The 27,991-nt window shown below is 39.3% G+C and overlaps 1 protein-coding gene and 1 long non-coding RNA gene across 4 annotated transcripts; one reads left to right on the forward strand and one right to left on the reverse strand.

The window, feature by feature from the left end:
* Positions 1 to 12,231, forward strand: LOC135100685 (uncharacterized). 2 transcript variants are annotated; one of them, XR_010268871.1, is made up of 4 exons: positions 1 to 222; positions 4,767 to 4,966; positions 9,180 to 9,276; positions 10,747 to 12,231. It is a non-coding gene; the product is annotated as an uncharacterized LOC135100685 (long non-coding RNA). The 2 variants fall into 2 exon arrangements; XR_010268872.1 differs by lacking the exon at positions 4,767 to 4,966 and having other exon boundaries at positions 2 to 222.
* Positions 9,924 to 27,936, reverse strand: LOC135100684 (coatomer subunit beta-like). 2 transcript variants are annotated; one of them, XM_064003848.1, is made up of 18 exons: positions 27,783 to 27,936; positions 26,383 to 26,481; positions 25,384 to 25,613; positions 24,174 to 24,343; positions 23,509 to 23,716; positions 22,509 to 22,646; positions 20,559 to 20,751; positions 20,337 to 20,439; positions 19,735 to 19,897; positions 19,482 to 19,593; positions 18,424 to 18,622; positions 17,787 to 17,894; positions 17,361 to 17,514; positions 15,866 to 16,150; positions 15,319 to 15,583; positions 14,814 to 14,959; positions 13,349 to 13,591; positions 9,924 to 10,338 (listed from the first exon to the last, which is right to left on the reverse strand). In XM_064003848.1, exons 2-18 carry the CDS (start codon positions 26,471 to 26,473, stop codon positions 10,267 to 10,269), a joined length of 2,880 nt encoding a protein of 959 aa, XP_063859918.1. In that variant the 5' UTR covers positions 26,474 to 26,481; positions 27,783 to 27,936; the 3' UTR covers positions 9,924 to 10,266. The 2 variants fall into 2 exon arrangements, with proteins under 2 accessions (XP_063859918.1, XP_063859917.1); XM_064003847.1 differs by having other exon boundaries at positions 27,570 to 27,784.
* Between the last annotated feature and the right edge of the window lie 55 nt (positions 27,937 to 27,991).

Genomic DNA, 27,991 nt, shown 5'->3' on the forward strand with positions numbered 1-27,991 from the left:
TGCTCAGAAACACCGTCGTTCTGCATCTTGCCACCAGATTGGAGGTCTGTCGTCTCTCTCTGCCGGCTGGTGGAGGTGCCCGCCCTTCCCCTCATCATTCTCCTGGTGAAAAACGTATCCTTTGTGGCATACAGACCTTGCTGATATACAAGTTCATCCGTGGAGTCGTTATTTGTAACCGAGCGGCCACCCAGGCAACTAAGAACCGCTGGGCAGTGTATGGTAAGCTGATTGGCGTTGTGTGTATATCACACACACACACACACACACTAAGGAACTCTATTAATGAGTGGCACGTATAGAACTCTTGAATAATACTCAGGTTTTGTGGGTTTACTTTATAACTGTTATAAATGTGTAAGCGAACAAACTTTTTTTCAGTAGTATTATTAATGGGGAAAGAGGGGGTAATTTTCTCATCAATTCCCATCTGGTGTCCAGGAGGACTCGAAACACCAGGGGATCCATGGAATGAAAAGATGCTGAAAAAAGCATTATCATAACCGTCATGTTCCGTTCATTTATTCCGTGTAAACTACCGATAGTCAGCGTTGTGGAGACGATGGGCTTGTTAACTACCATATCACACTAATAATTAAGCATGAAGACTTTAAATTCCTACATATTAAAAGGATTAAAGATGAGAGTAAATTGTTGATAGAGAAAAGTGTACACATTCCAGCACCATACCTTCTATGTTAAAATTAACATTATGATAGGCGGGAATAAGTGGGTATTTTTCATACAGGGATCGCCACGTGTAGACCAGACGGCTTCTTGCAGCTTCCCTTAATTTGTTGTGTTCTTATGAATAAAAGATATCAAGCAGGGATCCCAATGACAGTTAAGAAAGCATCCCACAAAGCAACATTTAATGAATCCTCTCAGGTTTCTACGCATCGCTCGCTGCACTTGTCCATCTTGCGTTCATTTCTCTCGACACCCTCGTCATTCCCGTCTCGTGTGGTACTTCCCGTCGTTACTCCTCATCGTCTTGCCACATAGGAGATTGGCGGGGCGTGACTCGGGTGACGGAAAGGTTAGTGTTGCTTCTGACATGCAACCAACCCTCCCGCCACCGACCTGCTCCTCGGGGGGGCTTACCCGACCTGACAGAGAGGAGGAAGACTGAAGGGAATCGTGGTGAGGGTTATTGATGTGGGGAGAAAGTAGATTTGACAGGTTCGTGGGTATCACACCGGAGCACGTAGTCATGGTAGGTTGGAAATTGAATGAGTTATGGCGCCGCAACAATGAGGTCACTATGGTGCCGGTTAGAATTAGGAGAGAGCGTTACGTCACCGAGAAACTGCCGTGAGTCCAGGATAAAACTCCTAGTCTCTAACAGACACGAGCCGAGCACTTTACAACTGGACAATCTGAACCTCGCTCGGTTGTAAAGCTCGTGCGCCAGTACCTTCTCGCCAGGGCGACCTCTAGAGAGGGACTGGGGGAAGTAATGTTCCTCGAAATTCTTACTTTATTATCCCCATCATTCAGAGGACGCTGCGTGAATCATCATTATAGTACTTGAGATTTTTGTTTACTATTGGTTATGAACAAGTTGGGTCATGTTCCTAAGTGAATGGTGATATTGGAAGGAATAAGGATAAGAAGAGAATCTACATTCTACAGCTTTGTATTGTTATATTTCATCTGCGTTTTATTAATTTCGGGCAGCTGGCAAGGTCATAAGACGGCACTGGATTGTGTTCTTCACGAAATCATTTGCTTTTGTATTTATTAATTTAACTTAAGTGACCGTATGCTTAGCGCATCTTTAAGTTCTGCTTGTGCCTCCTTTCCCCACTCTCCCCACTCTTCTATTTTTATATAGTTATATTATCAATCATTTTATCAATTAGTCCCGCCATAATCAATTTTTCTGCTGCGCTGCTGCTGTGGTTGTTGCTGTTAGTTGTGTCTATTGTTAGTTGTGGTTTTTGGTTGTGGTTCTTATTTTCATCGTTTTTTTTTTCATCATTCTCATCATCACCGCCATCACCACCACCAGCACCACCACCAGCACAACAGCAACAACAACATGATCCGTTTCATTACTGAGCTTGAAGTAAATAAATGATTAAGGTCAGCAACTGCATAATACATTTATTCTCTGGATATCACCAGCGATGAGTCACGTGACACGAGTATAAATGACACTTGTAGTATCTCGACACCAACAATCTATATACTAATTACAATATGACACGATGCTTCACTTGATGCTCCTCCTCCTCCTCCTCCTCCTCATCCTCCTCCTCCTCCTCCTTATCCTCCTCCTCCTTATCCTCCTCCTCCTCCTCCTCCTCCTCCTCCTCCTCCTCTTCCTCTTCCTCTTCCTTATCATCACCGTAAATCTTAACTTTCCCCTTTTACCAATCAAGATAACATACTGTCTCAATCAGTATTTGTTTCTCGTTGGGTTTTCCAGACGCACCATCATGATTAAATAATTCATGGTTTCACCGCAGTGCATCCAGCAGGCGCCAGTGCCTGCTCCACTGAGCATCGACCTCCCACGAACTTGCTGCTTCTTCCCTCATTTTTATCAGATATAACTCTGTGTCAGACATGCTGCAAACAATAGATTATAGTACCTCTAGTATTTAATCAGTCTTTACATTGTCTTCATTTTATGTTCTGTACGAAAGTTACAAAGAAACTAAGCTCAGTTCTTAAGTTATTTATTTTCATCCCTGGCTTGATGTATCGCTGATTTTCGTTTATTTACTTACATCAGTATTTTTGAGGAGTTAATACCTTGGTATTATTATTATTTTTTTTTTTTTCACAGATATTTTCATCTGTTTTGGACGAGGTTATCTGGCGCGGTTAATGACAATATCTTAAATGAAAAAAATGAAGTAGCCACCTTCCTGGGTTCACCACTCACCCGCCGTCACTGAGACGCGGCGCGCCACCAGCCACAGCGATGAGCCGATACAGATAATTGATGTGATTTGTCTCCACGATTTTACTGAGTAGTTAATATCTTTATACTATTACTATTGTTCTCGTATTGATGCTTTAGAAAATTATAGCTTATGTCAAATCTAGTTGATGGGATTGCAAATATCACTGAATAAAAAAACAGGGGAAATGGGAAGAGCAGTTATTAACTGTCCCGCGAAGAAGAGGTTACGACACTGGGCGGGGCCTCCAGGTCAGCTTAGCGCACGGCGACTGTACATAGTTTAGGTTCTGATTTAGTAACATTTTGCAAGGCTGAGATCTGGGAAGAAAGCAGACTTTTGTTGACTTGTAAAAGACCAAAAGTATTAATTGTGTACATTTGTAGTTCATCCAATGACGACCTGCGCCAGACGCTGCTCCTCGGCAAGGCGTAGAGGGATTTTTCACATTTAATGTGCCATGATTCATAGTGGTCACGTGCTGAACAGTGGAGATAGTGATGCATCCTTTGTGGGGATAGAAAGGCTCAGAAAAAGGGAGAAAGAACGGGGGAGGAGGGATAACATTAATTGATGTGCCATTCAATAGTTCATGTGTTAACGAGCACAGCAGTATTAGCTTTTGGTGTATTAGCAGTGGTAGTAGATTTAAGGGCTATGGAAGTATTTCAGCAGTTGTTAATATTGAAATAAACCCTTGCAAGTTCCACGTGTAAGCGACACTTGGAGGTTCGGTCCCCATGTTGTATTAATCTTTGTTATAACTCGTGGTCTCTGAAAGGAAAACATGCTCATGGCGCTGGCGTGGCCTCGTCTGGGTCTTGAAGCCTCGTAAATCCAGTCAGTATGGGGGAATAAGAGAAAGAAGTATTTGTAATTTACTTTCCTGCTATTTAGTCATGCATGCAACTTAAGTAATGTTAGTGCATGATTTATGATCCCAAGACTTGAAGAAATCTTTGTAAAAATGTTTTGCTAATACATTTTTTGCCCGCTTTAGCATCCCAATTTGAAATTTATCATGCGTATATAGCTTGGACTGAGGCCACACACACACACACACACACACACACACAGGGCCAACATTGGTGCAGCTGCGTGGTGTCCTGCGCATGGGGGTCATCACTTAACCCGCCGCTGAACACAAGGCGCGCCCGCTGCAGTACCGTCCTCCCCGCCCCTCGCCCCACACACTCACCTCGTCACCGCACATCTCCCGCCGCTCATTACAGTTTATCACCGTTCGTCACCGTTCATCACCGTTCATCACTACTAGCCCGCGCCGCGGCGCCGCCTCCCTGGGGCGGGATCAGCAATGCGCCGCCGCGGTAATCACAGGCCACAATAAATGAAGGCAGCGTTTATCCATTACCGAGAAGGGCACGGTAGTCGCTCTGCCCTTCACTTTACGACCGACTTAAGATTCACTTACGCCCTAAATGGCCATAAAACAAGGATGAAGGGCGATTTGTCAACGTGGGGGGGTGGCGAGGGTGGGTAATTAATTTTGCATATCCTCGCTAATGAGGGTCATCAGTGAGCATGGCGGGTGAGACTAAGATACGGGTGCATCGGGAGTTAGGCTAATGAGAACAATTATACTTGGCCAGGTTAAGGGAGGCTGTTTGCGAAGGAGGAGGAGGAGGAGGAGGAGGAGGAGGAGGAACGGGGGAAGGAGGAGGAGGAGCAGGTGGTGGTACCGCTGTGCATACGAACACGAATTGTAGTGTTTCATTCAGGCAGAAATTAACCGTTTAATTAGGATGACCCAAGAAACCTTTTACAATGTAGGAAGAATTTAAATCACTGGCATTCTTTTTTTTTTTCATTTTTCCTAATTTCTTTTTTTAGGAAATGTTACCGTCAAGTGAAAACCGCTACCACCACCACCACCACCACCACCACAACAGACAGTAAGCGTTCACGGATGAAGATTGGGATTTGCTCTGCTCCTCCCAAGCCGCTCCCGTGACTCCGGCAGCGAGGCAGAAGAGGACGAGGTGGAGGAGGAAGAGGAAGAATCAGTGAGGCTCAGCAAGGGGAGTACATAAGTTCGTGGTCACTGAATAATAATGGTCGCGTAACAAATGCAGCTCGTGTTTTTTTCTCTGAGTGTGTTGTTCATGCATCCGTGTTGGTTCTTGTTGTTGCTTGTGTTTTTTTACTTGATACTTAGCGGAGGCGATAGTAGAACCAGTCGTCGTCTTCACAGTAGTAGCAGTACGTAATAGTAGTACAGTAGTAACAGTAGCAGCAGTAGTAACAGTAGCAGCAGCAGTAACAGTAGCAGCAGTAGTAGCATCAGTAGCAGTAGTATATTATTATCCTTATTTACAACTACTGGTATCGCAATTATTATGAAATTCAGACAACGTTATTAGATCATGATTATTTTAAGTTATTTTACTGTTAGGTATATGAATGATCGTATTACTACTTATAACTAGCGCTGCTACTGCCACCTTTCACTTTTTTATCATTATTGTCCAACTGTTACTGAGAGAAACCATTTAAATTGTATGTTCTCATGCAACCTTAATTGGAGGATTGGACTCTGAAATACCCAATTCGATACACACACCTCGGCTTTGTAGGCGCGCCTTTCTCCCACACACCGCTAAAAAGAAGGAAAAGAAAACGGAAAAATTAAGGGCATCGGAAAGCATTTATTTTTATTGACGCGGCTAGTTTTTGTTTGTTAAATATATTTCCTCTCCCAGTGCTCTCCTCCGCTACCTCGCCTCTCCCACTCTCCCCCTCACTCTCCCCCTCCCCTATTGGACCCTCGCGGCTGCTGGCGGCAACGTGTAGGAATGTAATTAGTTCACATTAAGAATATTGTTCCGACTCACCTGCTTGCAAAGGATGGCAGCAGTTGAGGGGGACCTGTTTCTCTCTCTCTCTCTCTCTCTCTCTCTCTCTCTCTCTCTCTCTCTCTCTCTCTCTCTCTCTCTCCCCTCTGTTTATACCTACCTTTCGTTCACATATGATTATTTTCTTATTTGCATCATATTGAATTATAGTGTTTTTTTTTTTGGTTATACATTAAAGCTTACGTGTGTGTGTGTGTGTGTGTGTGTGTGTGTGTGTATGTGTGTGTGTACTTTTCGCTGCATTTCTTGCCTAATATTCTTAAACCATCTTTTGCAATTTTATGTAATTTGTATTAGTCTTGTTTATGAGGGAGCCTGTGTCCGCCCCGCCACGCCTCGGTGCTTCTCTCCCAGCTCGTCTCCTCCAGCCCGCCCATGCACTCATCCCCTGAAATATGTCCTGGTTAAGGGTCATTATGACTAAAATTGAAGTGTGAACTATGGAATTAAGTGAAATACACCCAGGAAAACCAAATTCCCTGTAGGTGATCAAGACTTTCACCTGCCAGTGCTCGTGAGAATTTACTAACCTGCCTGTAGGAGACTGGATTCCCTTCCCCTCCCTCAGCTGCGTGGTGTTTGCTAATAGGTTCGTCCCGTCCACCTGACCTAACCAGCCGCCGGCCACGTCACTCAAAAAGATGTCCTAAAGAGGGCAAAATACGCGCGCTTCTAACCATCACTTGGGTAATTTATGGTTGCAAAGAGCAAGTTTAAGATTAATACACGTACATTTACCCACAAGACTCCAGTGGGGTTGCTTAGAGCCTCGAGAAATTGGTTGATGCTGGCTGCGTACCCTCCAGACGGCAATCTTGACCCATAACCACCGCGGGCACGAGGAGCCAACCAAACCCCGCGACGCTCAAATTACTGCTCTTAATTATGAACACAAAATGGACCGCCGCACCTCTCTCTCTCTCTCTCTCTCTCTCTCTCTCTCACACACACACACACACACACACACACACTCTAGTGCTTCCCTTCAACTGGATTATGGGTTGCTGAACAGAGTAGACCACCACCACCACTCTATCTACGGAAAGTCAGGTAACGTGAAGTCAGTGACCACAAGAGGAAAAGCGAGGCGGGGCTCTCCACTCATTCCTATTTTTAGAGAAACGTGTGTTTGGTATTTGTTGGGAAATAGCTTAAAACATGCTTCGTGAATGTGTGCAGTGAAAGACGGCAAATGTTGTTAAAAAGAATCAATATTGCAAGAGAGGATGAGTGGAGGAGTGGAGGAAGGAATGTTTAAATCAAGAGGGGACTAGAGAAAGGGAAAGGCAGGGGGGTCAGTGTCAAGTTTCCGCTTTGTCTTGTGTTGAGGTATGTTTTCGTATAGCGAGCACATACAACATACACTTTTAATCCTATAGGAGATAACCGTGCGATGTTTTCCCAGTTCACTTATCAAATGCCGACCAATTGCTTCAAACACCCAAACATCATATGAATTACAGAGTATTGTTTCTGACGAGAGCCGCCCCTCATTCCCGCTTAGGCTGCTTCACTGTTCATTGCTTCAAGTTTTGATGCATTATTGACTTTTTTTATTTTTCGAACGAGGTATTCTTTGACAATATATATTATTAATATTTATTACAAATGGTAAGATACTGTGTCCGTTTATCTTTCAGTGGTTTACAACTATATTCACGTGTGTAGTACATACGAACAAGGATTCTGCATGTGGCTATTTTTGGTTTGTATTTTACTTAATTTGATCCTTATTGCTATCAAAATCGTCATATAGCTGTCTTTAACATTAATAACGCCATAAATGAGGAAATTTTTAATTATTTGTGATGTTATAACTATGTTGTGTACTTTTGGTGAGCACATCGCATCACCTTCATCTATGTAATGTATGAGCATCGCGCCTGAATAGACTTTCATTTCCAAACAACGAAGTACCGGCGAAAGAATAGGCAACTCACTCGTATTTCTTGCCAAATAAATTACTACATGTTAATCTTCGGTGAGTTTTGAAAGGTTGGGGAGCCTGTGTACGATGAACGGGACTAAACTCTGGGACACAGGGTATTGGCCACGAGAGTTAGCAAAAGAGCTCCTTTTAAAGTGATCCATTCCTTCACAGTAGCTCTACGCGTACTGCAGGATCCGGGACATTATGGTAAACTATAGACCCATCAAATGTCTTATGTGAGTCTGCAGGGCATCAGGCCGACGCGATATATATATATATATATATATATATATATATATATATATATATATATATATATATATATATATATATATATATATATATATATATATATATATATATATATACACACACACACACACACCCGTTTGTACAACACACTAGACTGTTGCCTTTTTTTTTTACACTTCTTTGCAACTTGGTCTATTCTCACAATCCCATGTTATTTTTCCTGTTCTTTCAATCCTATGTGATTCTCTCTCTCTCTCTCTCTCTCTCTCTCTCTCTCTCTCTCTCTCTCTCTCTCGAGCACAGCAGAAAGAAACGAATTGTCTTCCTAAGCTTTATATTTCAGTCTTTCTAAGGAAAACACAACCTTCTGATTCTTGAGAACCTTCTTTCACAGCTGCTCACCTCATTTCACACCAAAGCTTCATATTTCAGTCTTTCTAAGGAAAACACAGCCTCCTGATTCTTGAGAACCTTCTTTCACAACTGCTCACCTCATTTCACAACAACAAAACAGTCTTAGATTTCCTTGTAATTTCTTTTCTTTACCCTTCACCACCTCACAAAATCCATCCTTTACATTCTTGTTCTACATCGGTTCTTCCATTATTTAATATTCCTTTTAAACTACCTGCATATCATTGACCTTGTTTGCATAATATTGACCCTGAATATTTAGAGCAGTTCACTGTCTTAAATTTAACCATCCTTCACCAGCTTCATAATACATTCACTTTTACCTTTTACTGTTTTCATATAGCTTCTTTTTTCAGAGTCCAATTTGTGAATTATATTTGCTCATCTTAAGATTCCACGTCAACTTTTTTTTTTGACCTTCCTACTTTTCCATACACAAATCCAAATTCATATTTACAAAGTATTATTAATGATGTGGAATCATTCATCAGTAAATAAGTTTTCTATAAATTCTCTACATGAACTTTTGCATGTAGGCTCAAGCAGCAGTTCAGGTTCATTGTCAGGTAAGGATTTCTTTCCCATCCATCAAAAAATAATGGATAAATGGTCATAATAGAAGATCCACTGCACAATTAAATCATGAAAATTCTATTTTCTTCAGAATAACTTCTCTCCAATTTTTTTTTACCTTATTCTCCTTATCAGGTTCCTATAGCAGAAGTTTAGTCATTCCTGCCTTTCTGATTTATAGAAGTAAAGAAAATTATAGTCCATGTTAAATATTTGTTGCAGCACTCATACAAGAGGAAATGAGTATCCCTTCACCCAGACTGATTGTACTGGACATAAGTGAAGCTTTCCCAAGATTCATGGAAGCAGAGAAGAAACGGTAAGGGAAAAGGGCTGCTTACTGTAGCAGCTGAGTTGTACATATTATTCTTACCAGTAGTAATCATAGAAGTAGTACAAATGGGATAAAAGATGTATATATAGTTTAGAGTGTCAGATACAAGAGGAATGTCTGTAAAGCAAGAAAGAGTGGTTATACATGATGGATGAATGAAGATCAGTTACAAGACAGACACAGTAAGAGACTGCTTCTGATTCAGTCAATACATCAGGTCAAGTACAAGAGAGGGAAGGGGACAGTATGACTAAACCTGCTTTCCTGTCAGGTCCTACCATGGAAACTGACACATGCTACGTGGCTGACCCTCGTGCACAAAAAGAATTGATTATTTTTACCCAAGATTCCTGTGAGAGAATGCTTGCTAATACATGTAGACATCTTATCTCTGTGGCCCACCTAGAAGGATGATGCCAGATTGGTATCTAGACATATATATAGATATATAGATGTACTATTGGACACCCCTACTTCTATAACTTCTTCCATCTCTCTTGCACCCTTTTGCTTTCTCTGGTAATACCAATTTCTTTCCTTCATTATATAATTTAATCTCCCTTTCCCTCTCTTAAACCTGAAATTCCTTTAAAAATCATTCTGGAAAATAAATACTGGAAAATAAATACAAGTTATGAATATTTCCCTTGATTTATTTTGGACTTACAATAATGATATATTATGGTTCCGATCTCAAAATGCTAAACAAATTTCAAGTAAGGCCTTAATGTACGTCAGTAAGTAAATTAAATAACAATGTAATATGAAATAAATCTCTAAAATATCAATGGATGCACTGAACTATGTATTTGATATTGCAGATGTGCTACCACCATACAAAACTTAAAACCATAATCTATAACAGCAGAAATTCAGCAATCCAGATATAACATGTGATGGAACATGTGATGGACAAACATCAAAGTGACGTTCCTGATTGCAGTGTACCCACACCACATTGTGAGGCACAGCGGCTCAGGCACCAACTGATTTGATGGTTGCCTTTTGCACTTTGTTCACACGGTCTCCCAAGCTGATTGCCATCCCCTGTAACAGAAGCAAAATTTATCATATCTTAAAATAATAGAAAAAGAGCCCTGTATGGTAAAAATTAAAATGTAATGAGGATCAATTTTGGACCACAACAATAATTAGAGTTCATGCACAAACATCCCCACAGAAAGCAGGGCAGAGGAAAGGTGTCTACACACATGGCATGAGGGTCAATTATGCACATACCCAGGTCTCTTCACATTGTGCCTTTTTCCACAATGAACTAGATCAGCTGATTGGATCAGATGCAGGCAGGTATCTTATTCCCCCTATCATGAGTAAACACTTTTTCCATGCTACACAAATATCCTTCTTGTCTATCATTATTTGTACAGTACCTAATCAAGAAAAAAAGTGTATCCACATACATAATCAGTTTCTCTATCTCTCTGTTGACCTCAGTGATGTCAGATGTACTACCCCCTCCTGGAGCTGCCAAGTTGTCCATACTTCCTTCCGCTGTGTGTGCTGTTATGTCTGGTAAACACTTGCCTCAGGACTCTCAGAGCATTGGTGACAATACCTGTGACAGTCCATGACAACAGTGACATTTGCAAAGTGCAAAGTGATGCTAGTGTGACATGCAGAACAGCAAAACAGCCATGATGATGAAATTGATCATCACCACCAGCGAAGTGTCACACCACCAACAGCAGTGCAAGGAGCAAGTGGCTGAGGTGGCAGCTATGGACACTGACCCACACCACACCCTGAACACCATGAGTCAATTATCTGTGGTATTAGGACAAAAGTCACCAGCAAATCACCAAGACCTACCAAGCCACCAAACAGGAAGGAGACAAGAACAATCCCCAGGAATGTGCCCATTACACCAGGGAGCAGATGAGCCTCATATGGGAAGAGAGGTGGCTACAGTGCATGGCAAGCCTCAGTCACATTAACATGATCCACATGTGGAAAAGAATCACATTAACATGATCCACATGTGGAAAAGAATCAATCACGTACATGGCAAGCACACACGCCCATTCACCTACCCTAACCCTGCAGGAAAGGCAGGGTAGCTACTGTCAACCTACCCAACCAGCTACATGAGAAAAAGGCAGCACTGGAAACTGGGCATGCAGTCAGTGTCACAGCTGCCAGCCTCAATATCGATGACTCAGATCACGAGATAACGAGAGAGGAACTACACAGTGCAAGGAGGCTAAGCAAGGACACAGTTCCAGGTGATGACAGCATCACAAATGTGTAATGTTGTTGGCGACCCACTACTTCAGCTGTTCAACATGACCTTCACAACCAGGGGACACTGCCGCAGGAATGGGCAGCAGCTAACATCGTGCCCATTCCAAAGCCCCACAAACCTGATAAACACATGACAATCAGCCTCACCCCCACTATGTGCAAAATGCTTGAGCAAGATCCTTCTCAGTCACCTTCTGTACAAGATAAGCAAGCTTGCTCTGGGGGTGGTTGGATTCGTCTGGCACAGAAGCACAGCAAATTGCCTGGCAAACTTTGTGTTCAACGCGACAGCAAAAACGTCAGTCTTCATTGACATAGGGAAGGCGTTCGACAAGACACAACCACTTGTCATACAGCTGACCAAGCTTGGAGTTAAAGGTAAACTTCTCCTGTGGATACAGCACTACCTCAATGACAACAGTTAAGCCCGCATCACGTACAGAGTAACGTGTCATGTTAAGTTACTACACACTGGAGAACAGGACGCCACAGGGGAAAATTAATAATAAGTCCAATGCTATTCAATGTGTTAATGAATGTCATGGCTATGCTTCCCTACCCTGATGGTACTCAACATATAGGATACTCAGATGATGATGTCTTGCAAACCACCAGCAAGGACTCCACCAACACTATGCAAATCTCTGGACCTTCTAACAATTAAATAATCGATATTGGTTTCACTATCTCCTTCTCCAAGACAAAAGCAATGGTGAAGACCTGCCACACTCCACTGACCAGACTCCACCTCCAGGGTGAAGCCATTAACTTTGTGGCAATGCATCGCTATCTCAACAGCAGCTGAGATGTAGGACCTAAGGGAGAGAAGTGTTGTACCCACAACATAATCAGGATGCTGTCATGGTAAGGCATGGGGGCATCAGACGCTGTGCTCCTCTGCGCCTGCAAGACTTGTGCACTCCCAGCCCAGTCATCATCATCATGACAAACAGCAACACCCAAGCCCTGGAGACCATACAAAATGATGCCCTGAGAACAAACAGTCCTTGGTGCTCTCAAATGGATGAAAACAGAAAATCTGTGAGCTAAAGTGCACATGCCAACTCTGGCAGGTCGAGTCAAATATATGATGGCAATATTCACCAGCTATGACAAGTGACCATCCTGATGGCAATATTCACCAGCTATGACAAGTGACCATCCTGATCATGTTCTCACAGCCTTCCATCCTTATGAAGCCAGGCAGAGAGGACAGGGTAAGTGGATCCACCGAAGCAACAAGCAGCCTCCATGACCATGACACTGTCTGGGAGGAAGTGACTGCAGCTGCCACACTTAGTGCAGGCCACTGCACCCCACCATGGAACCTCCACCCCTTCAAAACCTCAATGCGTTCTCCAAGACACAGGAAGCAGGGACAGCTTGAAGGCTTAACTGCAACAAGGCCTTCAGACCATCCGTGACGCCTGGGACCCACAAGCAGTCAAGTATTAAACACTGACAGCTAGACAGACCAACGTACGGGACAGTGTGGGGTAGCTACTGCGTGCTCAAATTTCTTCAAATGTTAATGGTCATGAAATTTATAATTTGATTCTGATGTAATTGTAAATCAACTGTGACTCGAGCAACAAAGAAAAGTAGACATGAGGAGACCAATGCTGATCCAATAAATGACTTGTAAATTTCAAAATCAGCCAATCTACTGAAAGCTGAAAGCTCAGCTCTTAATGTATTTGTACCCCAGTAAATGTGAAACTAAATATACTTTTCCTCCCTGTCACCTTAATATTCTATCTACCTCAAACATAACAATTTTCCAGACAAAACCTACCTGACTCTTGGCACGAATGCGGATGTGGCCAGTCACCGGAGCCTCAGGATTGTCCAGAGGCTTCTCAATGGAAAGGTTGGCCAAAGCATCTTCCCCAAAGATGGAATGAGCATAAAGATTGGCAGCCATGTAGTCACCGGTACCACTAAGGGCCTTCTCAGGGGTGAGACACTTCATGTTGGTGGATTTACATAGGTAGTCGAGGTAAGCCTTCAGCTCTGTCATCTGAGTGTTGACTGTAACCTGAGGATGTATTAAAATTATTAAATCATGATATGAGATAATTTCTTAAATCATGATAATTTCTTATTTCCTCTTACCATCAGTCTGGACAGGATAGGTAAGTAATTATAATTAAGTTCCAGAAATGGATTCCTCCTCCTCCACTTCCTGGAGGTATGGAGCCAGACCAGGTCAGAAACCAGTTTTCATCTGTGCCATCTAACATCATTGAAAGTGGTAAAGTTGAAAAGAAACTGACAAAATAGTAATTCATAGTTATAAAAAAAAAATATATATATATATATATAAAATTAACACTGCTGAGTGTAGTAGAATGTTTCAAATACCCAAAAATAATCGTATCCTTTGCATAACAATTAAAATAAATTGGAATGAACATTAACATGGCTTCCAAAGCCTCAAGCAGTGATGCTTCAAAAACCCATATGGAACATCATTAAATAAATTAAATGTGGTGGGAAACAGAACCATGAGATGAAATGGAGGTTCTCTATTTGGATACACAAGGCTGTTGTTTTTTCTGAGAGAAAACAACTGCCAAAACATTGCAAGAATGAAGTAGTTCTTTTCATCCAGTGCTTTCTCATCACCACACTCGCTTGTCTTACTCATTTAACAGTTGTTGGTCCTTAACAAAGCTAAAACATCTAAGGACATTAGTCCCCATCTTACAATGATACAGGTTTGTAGTCAGTACAGAAAAGAATGACTAAACTAAAGGAAATGAGATTTTTTTTCTTTGTAAAATGAGGTTGAAGCTTCTGAGTCCACATTTCTCAGAGAAGCACAGATTAAGAAGGATCTGATAGAGGCCTTAAGTGATATAAAGAATACAACAAAGGTGACAATGTCCTGAAGATCAGTAGTCATGATAGGTTCAAGCTTTGACAGATAAAGAAAAACAGATTATACTCAAATATAAAGACATCATACTCAAATACAGTGGTAGGTGAATGGAATAAATTCAATAATTAGATTGTTTATGCTAAATCAGTAGGATGCTTTAAAACATTCAATAGATTTATGGATTGGGCTAATAGGTGGAAATAGGTAAGCATGTTTTACACAGGGACTGCCATATGTAGACCTGACAGCTTGTTGCAGCTTCCCTTGTTGTATGATGTTATCTATTTTAATAATAACAATAATAACCTACTGCACCATAGACATAATTCTGACAAATTGTTATATAGTCTTCCAGTAATAATGATACCTTACCCACCTTGTTTTCCCATTCAAATTCTGTCCACATCTGGCGGAACTCGAGGTCCGTGCATGTAGCTGGGACAATGTAGTCCATTATGTCCACATGGATGTCATTGAGGATGACAACATTACGATCACTTGTTGAACCCTTTACATCATACACTGCATGACAAAATAAATAAATAAATAAATAAATAAATAAATAAAAATAAATAAATAAATAAAAGCTCATTAGATGATATTATCAAGTAATAGAAAAGTTTGAAGTCTTAAGATTTTATAAGGTAATGCACTTGCCATAACATAGTCATACAATTGTGATTCCAAAGTATGTGTGATGTGCAGATTTAAGGCAATGAATTTGTCATCCACACTTTCCTCAAGTCTATGAAAACCTATTCATACAAAAAGGCAAATTCATTTTTGCTTTGATTTTTTTTAAAACACAGCAAATTATTACTATGATTCATAGTCCAAAGAAACCACCAATCTTACTAAACAAATGTAATAACAATACATACCTATGTTACCAAAGATAAATCCATTTTCTGTTGATGCCACCTTGACATTGGCTTTGATGTTACAAAAATCATGGGGTGCAAGAACAACTGGCTGAGGTTTTTCAACAAGCTTCAGATCACCAAGAGTGGCCAACTCCAGAGTGCAGTTCTGTAGTGTGTCTGTTGTTTGGTTGACAATAAGAACATCCAAGACAATGTCATACTGATTGATGTGTACATAAGCCTCTGCATACACAGGGTCACTGAAGCCAGTCAGCTGCGTCACCTGCAGAGAACCAAGAGTACATCAGAATATGGATAAGACACAACCAAAACACTTCCATTTCTAATCTCATGACCTACAAAACTGACCAGTATCCCTGCACAGCCAGTTACCCAAGACAGGGGATACATGTATTCAGAGTCAAAATTCACACAAGCAAGCATTCCCATACATCTAGCCACATGGCCACATATACATACAATTACATCAAGATAAATCATGTGCTAGAAATTTCTATCTATAATATTATACTTATACACTAGATCTATCAAAAGGATTTCTTACCTTGCTTAATTTGCTTGTGCTTAGATCTACCCCCTCCTTCTTTCCTCCACTAACAGCCATGGACATGGAGAGGTCAAACATATCATCTGCAGAGGATGGGTCACTGCCCTTTGTCAAGTGTGAAAATGCAATGTGATCATCGACATGTTCAATGACCTTGGCAGACTTGCGGTCACGTCGCTGTGCCTCTTCTTCCTCAGTCTTGGCCAGCAGCATGTGAGACAGAGCTGAACGACACTGTTCCGTAAATACTGAGGCTAAGCTGGGTGTACGCTCCGACACAACCTGTAACAGTTTATGCAGATTATTCACCGAACCAAAGAAGAACCAAAGTGAAGACATAACACCTTAAATTTTTTTTTTTTTTTTTTTTCTAAATGAGGCAATGAAAAAGATTTTTCAGTTAACTGAAATTAAACTATGTAGTTTCAACCAGAAATGGTATAAATTTGATATTCATGTTACTTATAAATAGATTAAATTATTAAAAATATAGAGTGTTTTCAAAATAAAACCAAGTACATGTGTCAATATGTAATTCTGTACTAAAAGTTTTGGTAGCATTATCCCTCTTGTGTCTATTGTAGCAATAGTTCACATTTCAAACACACTATATTATATACAAGGTCATGACACAAAACTTGTAAACATATTACTTTTCATACTGTTAATTCACTTTGGTAATAGTTGAATATTAGTAGCCTTAGAAACATTTAGAATTGAAAATATTAATACATCAGATACTTTCAAAGTGGCCAACCCTTGTTGTATGGGGTGGTTTGGCCACATTGAGAACTACAAGAATGAAGAAATGGAGAGTTGGCAAAGAAAGTGTATGCAAGAAGTGAAATCACAGATGCTAAATGAAAAGAAAGATCAAATGGAGGGTGGAAGGATAAAGTAAAGGATCAATACAAGTGTATATGTAAAAATAGGTGCTAATAGAGGTGCAAAACTTTGATAAGCAAGAAGAGTATCTGAATGAAGAGATAAGAGGCTCTTCTGATGCAGTCTTTCTCCTTTGTAGAAAGCAAGGAAACAGGAAGAGAGAAACAGAATAAAGATACAATACAAAAAAAGGTCTTCTATAGTTCCATGTTTAGTTTTCATTTGGATTTGAAATTTTGTTCTTGAAACTGAAGATCTGAAGCTTTGTATTCTTATCTTTATTTGTACTTGAAAATTCCAAAATTTGAATGTTTACATTAAGTAAATGTATGATTATCTGTATTTAAGTTAGGGCACTTGTATCTAAACATTCCAATTACAATAAATTTTACAAAGGATTTATTTCTATAAAACTGACCACCCCTTGCCTTCACAGTAATTTTAAAAAGTCTGGAGTATTCCTAATATATTCAAAATTGTATCCCATCCTTCTGAAATTTATTGCTTCTCTGCTTCATTTGATTATGATTAGAATGATGATTATATTTACCATGATATCAAATCCTCCCGAACAAAATATACAAGTCCAGCTCTGTGATTGACTGACCTGTAGGCACAGCATCATGCGGTCATAGTCGTCTTCTGTCATTGATTTCTGAGGCAAGCCAGACTTGCCCAGGTGCACAATGGATGAAATTATCAGCATTACTTCAGCACTAAAAGCATTTTGTTTACTTGGATTACCCTCCAGGGAATTATATCTGATGAATAAAAAAATTTTACAGAAGTAAATAAAAGGGAATTATATCTGATGAATAAAAAAAAGTTTACAGAAGTAAATAAAAAAAAAGGTGTTTAGAAGTAAATCATTCAAGGCAAACAATTTCCAAGTTCATATTTTCTGATCAACAGATTACAGATATGTTTCAATTTACAGTTTTCATTGTCTGATGAAAGGTCAGAATCAGCCACTTACTCTACATTGTCACATATTAATTCTTCAAATACTAAAATAACACAATAAGTGACTCACCTGAATGCCAGCTTGACCAGTGTGTTTGCAATGACAGCACCCAGGTAGAAATTGCCCTCCAGTAGGTACTTCCTCAGTGGTGGTCTGTCATCAGCCTTGCTCTTGGACCTGACAAGGAAAGCAGTACTCATAAAGAACAGAAGTGTACTGAATATGGAAGGAGAAAGAAAAAGAAAAGAAAGGACTATGAAGGGTACACAGGTAATAGGAACATTAAAGAAATTTATGAGTGGGAAGCATCTATGTAAGAGCAGTAAAGGAAGAGGTACTAGGCATTCTTAAGTATATAAAAGAGTTGTAGAAAAGGAAAGCAATACAAGTTACAATTACATGCAGTGGAGACAAAGTATACATGATTACACTACAGTGCCCCTAAGAGTATCACTGAAACACTGAAAAATTTATCTTAAAGATGTCCATGATAAGGAGTGCCTGAGAATCAGATCCCCTGGCAGAACATTGCTGGCAACAGAACTCTGATAGGCTACTTATCATCCAAATCATTACCAAAGCCCAAGTATATTCTGGTCAGCCTTTACTAACTTGCACTATAATACTTTTTTCTTTACAACCAAGTTTTCTACACTTCCAAACGAAAAAAATGTCCAACAGAAAGACTACAGGAAGCTGTACTCACGTGGTTGCTGAAAAGGCCGACTGGGTGGCATAAGTTCCATCTGCTGTCACTTTCTGCTGCTGCTGGTGCTGCTGTGCAGACTTTTCTGCACCACCCTCCTCTTCCCCTGCCTCTCCTGCAGCCTTGCGCATCTCATCCTCCACAATGGGCAGATCTCCTAGACTTCCTCGCATTGATGACACAACACCCAGGATCTCTCCTTTGGTAACAGAAAATATAAAACAATTGTGATTACAGGAAGAGAGACAGAAACAATAGTACTGTGAAGGCAAATGGTTATTCACTTAAGCTCTCAATCAAATGGTGTACTGATCTGTTTGATAGGAAAATGACTAAATGGTACGTGTCCTGCAAGTCTTCCACATATCAAAGGCAGTCAACAGTTTATGTGAAAATGTGAAACAAATATCAATATATATATATATATATATATATATATATATATATATATATATATATATATATATATATATATATATATATATATATATACTTTATTACTGAAGTATTATTTATCATTGTTGAAGCATTATTGCTTCAACAGATCTAAAGCTGCATACAGACCATAACAGTCTCATACATGCCTCTCACCATACTGTCAAAGGAGGAAGATTTTAAAAGTCTGAAAATTATTTGAAGGAATCCAGTCTTTCTTGCACTACTCCAATGGCTTGAAAGGTCAGTTGTGTAAGAAGCTATCTAATGGAAGTCTATCATGACGTTATTACACTTAAAATAAGATTTCTTGATGCAATGCAGGTGAGTTACCAAAAATTCACACAGGATCAACTGCAAATTTTTATTTCTTGTTATATTTAAAGTATTTCCTGTTTTTGGGCAGAAAGTTTTCTTTAAATTCCAAGATCTGTAGCCATGAATTTTATCAAAGAACAAGATTACTTATCTCATATCTCTGAAAACCCATAAATCAAACTTTGGTATATTAAAATTTCTCTGCACTATAACATGCAATATGTGTGGTATGAATTGTGGAGAACAGTTTTGAGGTGACTCAGCTCTTAAAGAAAGACACAAGGCAAAGATGAAAGCAATCTTACCTGTGGTTGAAGCATATTCGCCAAGGATCCAAAGGGTATGACAATGGACAGTGACAGAGCAAATAGTTGGCAAGGCAGAGAGGAGACGCTCAATGATCTGGGGGCGGAGTCCCTGTACAAGAGAAAGAGGGAATCAAGAAATGTTTCAAACTTCAATGAATTCTGTCAATCATATTTTCATCAGCACTTCTTTTTAAGCTAAAGTACAGAACAAATTGGAAACTATACAAGTACAAAGTTAGTTTCAACTAACCTCAAACCTCTGGATGGCTTCTCTCACAAATACCAGCACATCAGTGGCAGCAAGTTCATTATTGTCAGAAAGGAAATCCATCAGGATTGGGATAACATTTGCTGCAACTTCTGGGAACTTTATGCTAATTGTATGCAGCGTGCGGACAAGCAGCTGCCGATACCTGGGATTGAAGGAGCAGTGATTTAACAGGAATGGCACTGAGATCAACACCTCAACAGATTATGCCTTGTATTTAGTAGCATTCACAAAGTCATGACTTTAACATGAATTTTTTTTTTTTGTCATGAAGATAGACAAAAGTTATTATACAGTAATATTTTTATAGCAACTATCAATTCCATGGAGTTCTATTATATGAAGTATTCTGTTAAAGCACAACTTTTTGGCATTAAACGTAACATTTAAATTCCACATTACATACTGACATTGCAAATGTCAGATAAATCAACATCAGTTGAAGAATGTCCAACATACAAACTAAAATTGAAACACAATTTCCTATAATCTTAGACATTATAGGAGAAATGCTAAAGAAATCTTAAAGTAATTTTTCTTTTCCATTAATAAATATACAAAAATATGCCTTGGCATGAACTCACTTTCCAGTGTCTTCATGTTCAACAGTGTTGTGTGTCTTGCCTACTTCTTTCTTCAACACCTCCACCATCTCATTCACAGAGCGCATGGTCACAAGTTCAAGGGCTGATAATGAAACCTCATTATTAAGATGCAAAAACAGAATGATCTTTTCACAATACAGTTTTATCAGAAAAGGAGAAATGTCAAGAAAAAAAAAAATAATATGTTATTTTTTGACTCACCCAGATTTAACGTCTTTTTGCGAACTTCAAGATCAGGAGTGGCAAGGATGCGCAAGACATCCATTGCCAAGTCCTGCAAGATCTTTTCCTGCTGAGGGGTGTCTTTCAAGGCCACCAGACGGTCAAGGACAATCAGCTTGACATTGTTATCACTTTCCTTCACAATCAACTCAATGTAACAATTTGCTGCAGCCTGTAGTGTAAAAAAAAATATATGATCATCATGAGCATTAATCTTCAAATTAACAGTATAATTACCTATTACCTCATTTCATTAACATCTGATTACAAAGGAGACTCAGTGAAAATGTAAATAATGGCTTACACCTCACCAGTCCATCCCAATCCACCTTTCCACATGGGCTACACACTTTGTCACTGTGCACTTACACATTAGTGTGTTACAGAAACATAATCAATATGTCAGTGAAAACATTGTGGAAAACTTTTTTTAAATCAAATTTTGAAAAATTGTATCACCTATGCGATCCTTTATCAGTCACAATACTATCCCTGAAAGTAAACATGAATGCTAAACAAATAAATCTGCTTGAATGGTATACATTTACAATGACTACAAGGAATAACCTTTCTGGGAAAGGTAACTCAAGTGATGCAGCAGCTGTAAATAGCTACTTCAGAACATTTGTAACATTTTCACTTCAATCACTAGCATAGGACAAGTTTGGTTTAGATCACAGATGAATAATAGGAAGACAGTGGTGACAGGACAGAACACTGAGAAACACCACTATTAATAGATTCAAGAAAATAACAGTGATTGTCTACCACAGCAGCAATAGAACAGTCAGAAAAGAAACTTGAAATGAAGTTACAGAGAAGGATTAAGGCCGTAGGAAGGTAGTTTAGAAATAAAAGTCTTGTGCCAGATCCTATCAAAAGCTTTTGATATGTTTAAGGCAAGAGCAAAAGTTTCACCAAAATCTCTAAAAGAGGATGACCAAGACTCAGTAAGGAAAGCCAGATCACCAGTAGAGCAGCCCCAACGGAACCCATACTGCTAACCAGATAGAAGGTTGTGAAGTGATAGATGTTTAAGAATCTTCCTGTTTAGGATAGATTAAAAAAATTTAGATAGGCAGGAAATTAAAGCAATAGGACGGTAGTTTGAAGAATTAGAACGGTCACCCTTTTTAGGAACAATCTGAATGTAGGCAAACTTCCAGCAAAAAGGAAAGGTAGATGTTGATAGATAGGGTTGAAAGAGTTTGACTAGGCAAGGTGCAAGCACAGAGGCACAGTTTCAGAGAACAATAGAGGGGACCCCATAAGGTTCATAAGCCTTCCAAGGGTTAAGAGGCTACTGTCAGTTGCCTCAGACACCTTTGTTTCTGTAAGGAAAAGATGAGGCTTAGTAGAGAAGAAGTGGTGTTGTACAGATTGAAAATTAGATCAAAGACTGCAAATGTTGCAGAAGTTAATGAAGAAAAAGTTGAGGGGGGTGTCAAGACACTTAGGGTCAATACCAAAAGACCAGTCTGATCTAGGGACATTTGTGGTCTCCTCCCCAGATGGTTTGGTTTGGCAAAGTTTGACGAGCTAAGTAATCCATACTTAACAGTTGAATTTGAATAAAAAGTAAAAAGAACTGTTATATTTAAGAGAAATTCTGTGATGCGGCAGAGTAGCTAACAGGGCTTGGCCAATGCCTAAACATTCTTCTGACAGAGTATAGCCAGAAAAATGTACTAAATATAAGTGATGGCTGTTTCACCCTTCTCATCAGTTCCTCTATCAGTGTGAATCACACGAGTGTGGAAACAAACTAAGATACTCTCGTTGCTTATCTATTTATTCCAACTAAAATTCAAAAACTTCTAGCTTCATAGCTCTGCTTTATTTAATTGCTTATCACACTGCAGAATAGCTAAGTAAATCTGAGTTATAGTCAGTAATACTTTGTGCTTTTTCTAACGTAAAGCCACTGACCTTGATGGCTGTTGGGGCAGAGGAAAGAGTGACCAGGGTGCCGGCAGCTTCATAGCGAACAGCAGGGCTGCTGGAGTTGAGCAGGTTGTAGATGCACCTGATGAATCGTGCTCGCTCTCCTGGGTTAGCATGACACACCTGCAACCATCACCACAGGGCTTAATACTCACACACAAGATGTTTGCATTACATATACTACAGACATCTAATTCCAACTATAAATATAATTATATGTATTAAGGTAACTATTCTGAAGTAAATGTAAGGTTTCAATGTTGCCAGTGATATTTCATCACCAAGATCTTGTAAACAAGTTACTGATTGTTTTACTAAATGTACTACTTGCCTTTCCCTTAGAGTATTTTGTAACATTTAATGAGTACTTGACATAATGGCTTTGTACATGCACTGCATCTTATGATACTGTTCTTTTCATCTCTGTTTTACTAATGCTAATGCACAGTTGTCATGTACTTCCTGTTTTATTACCAAAGGAAAATAAACTATGTTAAATGGGCCATGTTAAAAAAGAGGCAGAGTGACATGGAAACTGGAAATTGACTGAATTGTACTGCCACAGAAACAAGGTTACATGACACATACTAAGGATATGATAGCACTACCTCTCCACTGAAAAACTGCCTTGAGCCAGGATTGAAATTACAAGATGGAGGACAGGAAAGAGGAAGAGACAGGAAATGTGAATTGTGGTAAACAGGGAATGGTGTGCATTGCCAGCCATACCCAATTACAACTATTTTCTGGGACTTACCACACTATGAATTCTCAGGACTAACTGGGACACAGAACTGGCATTCTTGACTGTTTTTTTGTTGGTAACATTCTACTACATCACTCTACATGGGTCACTTATGTACAGGCTAACAATACATCATGGATACAGGAAATGGTGGATCAAGAATATGTATCATTTCAAACCCAGACAATGCATCCTACCTCACAACATCAACAGAAATTGCTCCAGCAGTTCAATACTTACCTTGTAAATAAGTTCTACAATCACAAGCTGAAGAATGTCTCCAAAAGAGTTAACTTGATCAATGCAGGTGGACAGGTAATTCAGGGCTCGCTCTTGGTCAGCATGAATAAGCATCATGAATGCATTCCTCTTACAAGACATGTCTTGTTCTCCCTCCAGAAAGTTAGAGATCAGTTCTGGTGCATCAGGGATCAAGAAGTCAAAATTTCTGGGGGAAAAAAAGTTTGAAGGTTACTGCAGCAGCCAAAAAATGCAACAAACTATGACTATTAAAATTTTTAACTGAAATGTTTACTGAATGAAGATGGATTCTGGGGCAATCTTTGGAAGAAAGAATGCACAGTAAATGAACACAATACACTTTTCAAGTATAAGCATCCCTTTTACATACACATGAAGTAACATCTAAGAGGACAAGAAAATTCCAAAAATACTAAGATCTAAGAATAAATAAAAACACAGCATAAAATCAGACAGCCTGGTGGTGTGGTGTAGTACCTTGGCTTACGACACAAACCCCGAGCAAAGGTAGAATGGGTTATTTCCTTCACATTATAATCCCAAGTCACCCAGCAGTGAATGGGTGCAGGACATAATCCAACTTGTTGTGACTTTGCCTTTCATGCAGGAGCAGAAGATCCACAATCCTAAAATAAGAAACTTACTTGTAGATAGTGAAGATTGCAAGAACAGCATTCCTGCGCACATAGGAATGTCTGTGCTCCAGACAGGTGCGGATGGTGGGCATTAAAGGCTCAAGCAGCTCAGGTTCCTTCAGTTTGCAAAGAAATCTCAGGGTGGATCCTCGGATGAACTCATTCGGGTGAGACAGATCCTGTTGGAATAAAAGCAAAATTAAAAATAACTTTCATAACTGATAACATTTTTAAAAATTTGTATCTTTGAAACTGCACTTAAAAAATAGGTTTTGAAACTAATCTTTATGATCAAGTGTGGGGTGTGAACCTGCAAAATAGAATGGATAGATAGCATAAAGGAGGCCTTGAAGGGAAGAGAGATGACAGTGGAGCATAGTAGAATGACTGTGCATGACAGAAATGGAAGGAGAGCAGTTGTAAGAGAGTGAGGAATGATGTGGCCCTGCAGCCTCTGAGGAAAATGCCACACATTGATAGTCTCACACAGGTGTGCAGCAATCAGCTGTGGTAGGGGAGGGCACTTGCTATGAAGCCCTGTTCTGGACGAAACAGTCCAAGCTGTGAAGCCAGGAGTACTTTTTCTTCTCCATCAGGATCCAAGGGGCAACAAGAGTGGTGTGAATGAGTGTGAATGTGAAAGTTATGTGCCTTGTCTTGGTTAACCCCCTTTTTTTCCAGGGACAACCTTGTATGTAATCTTTAAATATGTGAAGGACAAATAAATTGTTTGCACTGCTTGAATTTCCAGCAACTATTCCATCAAAGTCTTTTGTTGAGTTTATTGCTGACATACATGAAATTAAGGAATGTGGTATAATGAAGAGCAATGAAACACAGATTGATGACATACTTCAGTTGACCACTTGTCCAATGAAGTCTGTCTCTATCACTTTCTGGTTTGGCTAATGATGTACAGTGGCCAGCCTCTGACTCAGTAGTAATGAGTGATGCATATGGTAAGGAGTCAAGAGTGAAAGGTCCATTAACTTTACTGCAATGAGTTGGTGAGAGGTTATAAATAAACAATTCTCATTTTTGTTTCCTCAGTTCTGTAATCTTGCAATTTTTTTTTTTTTCATTTTCATTGACCTACCATTAATTAAGTGGAGAGCTTGATCAAAAAGGAGACAAATAATCAAGCACTTACTTAATTACAAAATAAAGCAACTCAAAACAATGATGAATACTGTCATTATAAGATGCTCCAGCCACTCACCTTCCTGTAAGCATCGCACACAAGAATCATCTGCTGCAGCAGCTTGCCATCAGAGGTTGTCTTGGGCACAATTTCCCAAAACACCAACAAGAGTTTCTTTATGGTGTGGTCCTCCAGCGGCATCACAAAGCGAATCACTGTCATCAGTATACCAGGCAGGCGTTCTCCATTTAGTATAAGCTGAATAACCTTTTTCAGGGCAGCAGTTTTCACAGGAATGTCTCCATTTTCTGGAAATATTTACATATTGTTTAGCTTATTGCTCACAGACTACATGCAGAACTGAAAAGTAACAGTACTGGTGCAATTGTTTTATCAACCTTCCATTTCATCTTAATTTCCATATGGTTTCCAGGTTGCTTTCTTCTGCCACAAAACCGCTGAACAGAGCCTGCTTACTAAATTCATTTATTAATGCACCTTCAGGTGCACACAGCAAAGTCATCTTTCTTTCTCTTTCTTGATCTTCAATTCCTTAATTTAATTTACAAATGTAAAAGAGTTTAACGCATTATACTATCACAATAAACCTTAATTCCAGGCAAAATTTGGAAACTTATGTATAGTTAAGAATTTTATTAATGAAGTGACAACAATAAAAATCTCTCTCATTTCAAACAGGCTAAAATGTTTGCACGTTTTCTATGGTACACAAATGTTAAGAAAATATTTAAACATTAATTTTACAATCCAATAAAAACTCCTGTAACATCAACCTATTCCTTTAATAGATATGCAAAACATTAAAGGAGTAAACTAATCAAGCATCACAGGACAGATTCTTTCAAAAACAAATTAAATCAAAATCAAAGTTATAGGTTCATAAATCCCCTCCTGTAAGATAGGAGCTTCTGTGCCCGTAAAGTGATCTGGTTTCTTCAATATGATATTTCACATTTTTAACAGATAATGCTAATTTGAACACTGAAAATGTACAGTCAAATAGATAAATAAAGTAAAAAACAAGAAAATTATATAACAAAGCTACACAAGTTTTACCCAAATCTTGCTTTAGCTGCATCTCAGAGGGCTGCTCAGTGTCTGTTGGGCCCTGTATGAGGGTGTAGCACGGCTGCTCCTGAGTCCCCATTGTTGCTCCTGAAACATCACAAAAAAATTCATATGAGATATACTTGAACAGTGTTTAGATACCAGAAACACATTTTTCCAACAACATTCGGCATCTCTCTCTCTCTCTCTCTCTCTGCTCATATTTGTACAAAATGTAACAATGTAACTTGTATTTTCATTGCCACCACACCATTCTACAGTAAGATTTTTTCATCAGATAGATGTTAGAGGATGCTGCCCTTCATACAGAAGGTTGACCTATACAAGGTATATCATAAATTATATACTAATTTCCAGGCCAGAAATCAGAGGTCAACCTATACTCAAAGAAATATGGTATTTGTGGTTAAAATCAGGAAACCTTCAATCAGCAGCAGTGATGTTGGAGAAGTTAAAGGAGTCCATTTTCATCCATTCTCAGTATCCTTAAAAAATGGCCAACTGGAATTTCAACAAAGTCTGACAGTTCCATTGAAACTTCCAACTACCACAATCAAACCTGCACATTATGGAATCCAGTTGTATCCTACAAGTATCAACAGCTAAGTACATACTGGGCCCTATTATATGTAGATACAGCTTATACAACAACACAGCACAACATTCATGACAGTGGAAAACATTAAACCTTGTTCATGAGACATTGACTTTTTTGACACTGTAAAAGTATCAAAATTCAGGGAGGTTATGAGTCACTAAGTTTAATTTGGAAATACCCTTGACTGTTGCTACTGATAGGTACATGACAATTAGGAGATTGCTGCAAGATAATAAGGAAATTGACATGTGAAAATTAGGAATCTACATTCCAGTTAATTGTGTACATGGCACTGTGAAGAGTTCCCTATCACCTTTACTAAACTTTACTGGTGAGGTTAGATTGAAACATTTCATCTTATTCTTAACTAAAATCATTTACCTGACTTTGCATGTAACAACAACATTAATAACAACATTAATAATAATAATAATAATAATAATAATAATAATAATAATAATAATAATGTCAAACCCTGGGCCGCGTAAGACCTGATATGCATTAGAGCAACAATAATCCAGACTAATACCACGGATTTTTTGCTACTTTCTCCGTCACTAGTGAGGATTTAACATACCCGTGAACAACACTTCAATAACAGGCCGTGCACTCGAGGCGACGGAGTATATGACGAGGAAACCTTCCCCCAGCCCTGGCCACCCGACAGCCGGCCGACCCATACACACATCTCACACTTGTTTGTCGTTATTTCGGCTTAAACTCTCATGCAAAACATTGCCCACTACCTACAGCATGTACAGAATCAGCTACAGATCACGAACACACTTACAATGAAGAACGGAGTGCAGGAGACACAGATCACCGCCTTACTTGACGTCAGCACTTCACTGTCAACAGCTGTGCGTTTGTGAAGCTTTTGTGGTCAACAAGAATATGTTACTTTGGCTATAATATACAAAATTGTTAACTATCTTTATATTGAATAATAAACATATATTTCTATAAGCATTTTTATCTGTAAAGAGAATTGCTTTTTCT

Source organism: Scylla paramamosain, chromosome 5 (assembly GCF_035594125.1).
Source record: "Scylla paramamosain isolate STU-SP2022 chromosome 5, ASM3559412v1, whole genome shotgun sequence".
In the NCBI taxonomy this organism is placed as follows: Eukaryota; Metazoa; Arthropoda; class Malacostraca; order Decapoda; family Portunidae; genus Scylla; species Scylla paramamosain.

Coding starts and splice junctions, on each gene's coding strand:
- LOC135100684 (XM_064003847.1), bottom strand. CDS start 27,672: ATGGGTCGGCCGGCTGTCGGGTGGCCAGGGCTGGGGGAAGGTTTCCTC. Junction 25,614..26,382: donor GCAGCTAAAGCAAGATTTGG/GTAAAACTTGTG, acceptor AAATATTTCCAG/AAAATGGAGACATTCCTGTG. Junction 16,151..17,360: donor GCATGATGCTGTGCCTACAG/GTCAGTCAATCA, acceptor AAACTGTTACAG/GTTGTGTCGGAGCGTACACC.